We start from the raw sequence: 4978 nt of genomic DNA, 5'->3' as shown, positions 1-4978 counted from the left end.
AGTTTTAATTAAGTAAATCCATATACAGTGAAACTTGGTTAAGTGGGACCTGGATAAGTGAGAAACCTCCATAACTGGAACTCATGCTGAGGTCCCAACACTTTGGCACTGAATTACCTCTGTTAGTGGGACGAGGTAAACCTCTATATCTGGGATTTGTTCTTTCGATTTATCATCATAGTTACCTCTATAACTGAGACAGCGAGTAAATTTTATATGCATAAACCTCTGTAACTGAGATAACATTGTTTGTTTACTCATTCTTATTCTACCCACAAATTCCACACGTAATTCCAAGTACGTAAGTACAAATTTTGAGCTTCAATTACCTTCAGTTTTAGTTTCACTTTACTATCATACAGATGTTTATTTGAAAAATGTCAAATTATTATTGGAACCCTCTGTAAATGAGACAGATATTTATTTATACCTGTATATCTGAGACACTGGGTAAGTGGAATACCTCTATAAGTGAAACGAAATTGCTGGTCCCTTGATGTCTCACTTAACCAGGTTTCACTGTAGTAATTTTTTAGATTAGCCTGGACATACATACGGACAAAAATTCAAAAAACTATTTTTTTATATTATGTTGTACATGATAACATGTGCAGTTACGTACGTAGGTCGTAGATGTTTAAAACTCAAAACTTACACTCACTTTGTTACTTACTCATTTTGTTATAGGAACGAAAATAACAATTTACCTGTTCGGTTTTCATAGGTTTCATATACAAAGAAAAAATACTTCTGCTGAATGGAAAAAGAAGATGGGAAATATAGGTCAAACGTATCAGTAGGTACATTAATTTTTTTTTCGTAAACGAAATAAAATCCATTATTTGCACCATTTTATATTTTTTTCAAATACATTTTTATACCAAGCGAACAATCATAACAACACACATAAATATGAAAAATAATTTAATATCATATAAATTAAATTATCCGTTTTAAAACAATCAATAAACAGGGTTGTTACAATTGCTTGCCAAAGTCACCGTGCCTCCTGCCGGCACGTTGCCTTCAAACGTAACAAAGCCAATCACTGGCACATTGCCAGCAACAGCTGTAGAACCTCCTACTGGTATTTCCCCAGCCACAGCAATATCACCATAACCTATAGGTGACACTCCTGATATTGGAAGACCGGCGAAAGACAGGCTGTTCGCGTTGGTGTTTAACGCGTTCGTGTTGGCAGCGATAGCGTTGCCAGCGATGCCGTTGCCAAGCGCTGCGATGCCACTCGCAGCTATGTTGTTGCCTAATGCCATGTTGTTGGCAAGTAATGCATTGTTGGATAGATTGTTTACGCCTAGGTTGGTGATACTAGCGCCGATTGGTTGAGTGATGCCATTCTGAAAATATAATTGAATTATATGGATGTTTGAATAGTATCTATTTAAAGAAATACAATTAAGAAGTAATTAGAGCTAGCAATTACTAAGAGAAATGACATGTTATTTTTCAGCCAATCGGCTAAATTATCAATGTTTATGAAGCTGTGATTTATTGCAGTTGAAATTTTAACAAAAAACCTATTGGGAGACAAATCCATTATGTAATATTTCGTTAATAAAATAGAGCAGCAAACAAAAAAACGCTTTTTTCTTATAAAAGGTGTTTTCGATATTCAGATACTGAACTAGTAAATCCAACCATGAATAAATTGTTCTGATGTTGCGTATTAATGGCAAACATGTTGTTATTAAATATAGACTTTTTAAATGTAAGTATTATTTCCCTATCTCTATGTTACTTTATATTGATTTATATTTTACAACATCAGTCTATCAACTATGTATCTAAAAATATTGGGATAAATTATTAAATAATATACTACCTGAATTAAACAAACGAAGATACAGACAAACAGACCTCGGTACATCTTGTGTTATCAACTACTACAATTAAATCTAGTTTTCAAACAATTTAAATCACTTTTATCACAAAATCTCGTCTTACATAATATATGATAAGCTAATAAAAGATAATCATATTCTGTATGTTATGAAATGCTCACGGGAATATGTTTTAAGAATGGATATTAATTGTATTAATGATTTTTCAGTCACATTTCGCATTATTTGTCTATTGTCTATTATTTGTCTTAAGTGTATACCTAGATAAAGTTATGTATAAAATGCATCCCTTCTTGGTCATGGCTTCATGAATGAACAGGATTAAGCTAATTTTATAAATAAATAAATAAATAATTTATGTTATCTTTGTTGTGAGGAGAGAGATCATATGAAAGAAAAATAAAGAAATTAAGACAAAAAGTAAACCTAACGTCGATTAAGCCTTCGCGCATTCGCGTTGCCAAAAGCATTTAGATCTAATCCTAGTCTCTATGATGACTACACTTGGGATGGAAGGGTTAATATTTGAATTAACATACGCTTTGTTTGATTTTTCACGAGTTTAAATTATGTACTTACATTTAGAAATTCAAGACTGTGTACCTAACGGATTTTAAGAAATGAATACCATTTTATTTTGACAGATGTTTTATTTACAACACACTTAGAACACGCATATCTACACATATTATATGTACATAATACTTATACTAACACATGCGTATCGCATCTTCTCTCGTCATTACAACGTTTCCATTGCCTGCTGAGTATTGAATGTTTCCACGACCACAAGTAGGCAGCGCGCCATCTACTTCCACAGTTCCTAAAAACGGCAATATACCAGCTACAGACAATCTTCCTTGTATAGTATTCTCCGAATATACAGATATTCCTGTAGGCGCAATCGGTGAATATGAAAATACTTCAAAAACTCCGCCATTAAATGGTTTAATTTCATCTAAGTTGTAAATATATCGTGGTTCGGTTATAACTTCGGTAGTAAGTGGAGATGATATTTCAGAAAGACATGCAGGAGTGCAACATCGGCCAGAAATCATCTGAAAGTAAAATGAGTTAAGCGAAATGAGTTAAGCGCGTCACACACGGTGAAGATACTATAATATTTTATATTACGGTATCCGGTATCAGCGTTCTGACCATCATTTTTCTTTTTGTCATTGCGTACTTAGACCTCTGTAGAACCGCCATCCTGTTACAAATGACCCGAAATTTTGTGGGTATATAAAATATTACAGTATCTTAAGATAAAATATTATAGTATCTTCACCGTGTGTGACGCGCTTAAATTTGATGTATGTAGTTACTTTAGCGGTGCATTTGCATCAAACGAACATAGAGATAAAGTAAGAGCATTTTTTCGTGATCGTTTAGTGTAAACGAAAACTCGTATTCAGTGTTGTTCAGTATTAGAACATTGCATAGAATCTTTTCGACCGTACAAACGAAAGAATGCTCTTCGACTGTTTACACTAAAATAATTTTACATAGTGGGGTTAGAATAAGCATCCGCTCGTTTGATGGAAATGCACCGTTAGAAAGGATTAATAATAGATACTTTTATAAAGTTTTAGGACGCTTGTAAATATGTTTACGAAACTATTTGTAATTAAAAAAAAAATGTTGTGTGGTTTTATGAGACCACAGTAAAAGTGAAACTTAGGCACAAAATTATCGTATTTGTACGATAATTATCGTACGGTTCGACCGTCACGCGACATGCGCTACACAGACCAAAAAGTTTGAGACGATCGCGATGTAATAAAAGTTTCACTTTAAAAATGTAGAATTTAAAACATGTAGGTAAGTCTAGAGTGGTTCCTATATTTCTTTAAACAAACAATAAAGTATCAAAAATTAAAAATGAAACCCGTCACCTTCCTTGGTTACGTCCTTGGTCACGGTTTCACGCGTGAACGGGAAGACCGATTTCGATAATTATTTTTTTTATTATATTCCTTGAAGTACGAGGATGGTTCTTATGTAGAGAAAACGTAAATATGTACCACGGGCAAAGCCGGGGCGGACCGCTAGTATCAGATAATTATAATGATTTGTATATTAGAAGGATTTAAAACTACCTGAATTGAAATAATAATAGTGAAACCAAATACGATTTTGGCAGCCATTTTGTTTATTTCTCGTGAACAAAATGATGACCTAAATTAATCATTAACAGAATTTATACAATAAATCTGAGGATAGCATATTTTTGAATACTAATCAATTAGTTTATACGTGCCTTTAAGAAATTGTGTGACGTCTATAGTTCTATCTGTCTGTCCTTCGATATAAAATGTTAATCTGTAAGTACTAATATTATAAAGTTGAAGAGTTTGTTTGAACGCGCTAATCTCAGGAACTACTGGTCCGTTTTGAAAAATTCTTTCGGTGTTAGATAGCCCAATCATAGAGGAAGGCTATATCATCTATCTATCCTATCGCTATTCTTATTCTTCTCACATTTCCTTTCCTACCAGGTTCCCTGGCAGAGATTGCTGTGTAGCAATAAGGCCGCCTATTGTGCAAAATTTTTGTATTTCATTAATTTTTACCACATTTCCTACATTGTTTTGTACAATGAAGTGTTATAAATAAATAAATAAATCATCACACTAAGACCAACAGTACCGGAGCCACGCTGGTGAAACAGCAGAGCGCAGCTAGTTTTATTAGGTATAGTAGGCTATAATTCTGTGCCTCCAGTGAATAAGGGAATAACTCAAAAACAGCACTTTTCAGGAGAGACAAAAAACTATATATCAATACTAAATCTTTATTAATTCAAAATTTTAAGCTTGTATGTGTAAGATATGATGTTAGACTATATTTTTACATATGAACACATATTGTAACAACCCCATAAATATACTTTTTTTGTGTTTTTTTGTAGTTGTAGCCTTATGAACGAGTACTTCATGGAATAACTCAATGTATTCACATAATTTTTTTTTTACTCTTTGCAATATAACGACTTATGCCCTTATGCACTATGTTCATAGTCGCACAACACGACTTATATTATTGCCAGTTTTGGTTTTATAGAAATGATGTGACTTATTATGCTTGAAATTTGTGTACTTTATGACTCAATTGAG

The 4978-nt window shown here is 33.1% G+C and overlaps 1 protein-coding gene across 1 annotated transcript; it reads right to left on the bottom strand.

Moving 5' to 3' along the window:
- Positions 1-956: 956 nt before the first annotated feature.
- Positions 957-1893, bottom strand: LOC149896600 (uncharacterized). Its single transcript, XM_090117475.1, has 2 exons — positions 1844-1893; positions 957-1358 (listed from the first exon to the last, which is right to left on the bottom strand). The coding sequence occupies exons 1-2, from the start codon at positions 1886-1888 to the stop codon at positions 963-965; spliced, it is 441 nt and encodes a 146-aa protein (XP_089973601.1). The 5' UTR covers positions 1889-1893; the 3' UTR covers positions 957-962.
- Positions 1894-4978: the final 3085 nt, after the last annotated feature.

The sequence above is a fragment of the Colias eurytheme genome, chromosome 28, assembly GCF_061535395.1.
Source record: "Colias eurytheme isolate Ceu_HAF_F1 chromosome 28, ilColEury1 Martin Lab GWU primary, whole genome shotgun sequence".
NCBI classification, from domain to species: domain Eukaryota; kingdom Metazoa; phylum Arthropoda; class Insecta; order Lepidoptera; family Pieridae; genus Colias; species Colias eurytheme.
The sequence above is the reverse complement of the archived record's forward strand: the minus strand, read 5'-3'. Positions and strand labels throughout refer to the sequence as shown.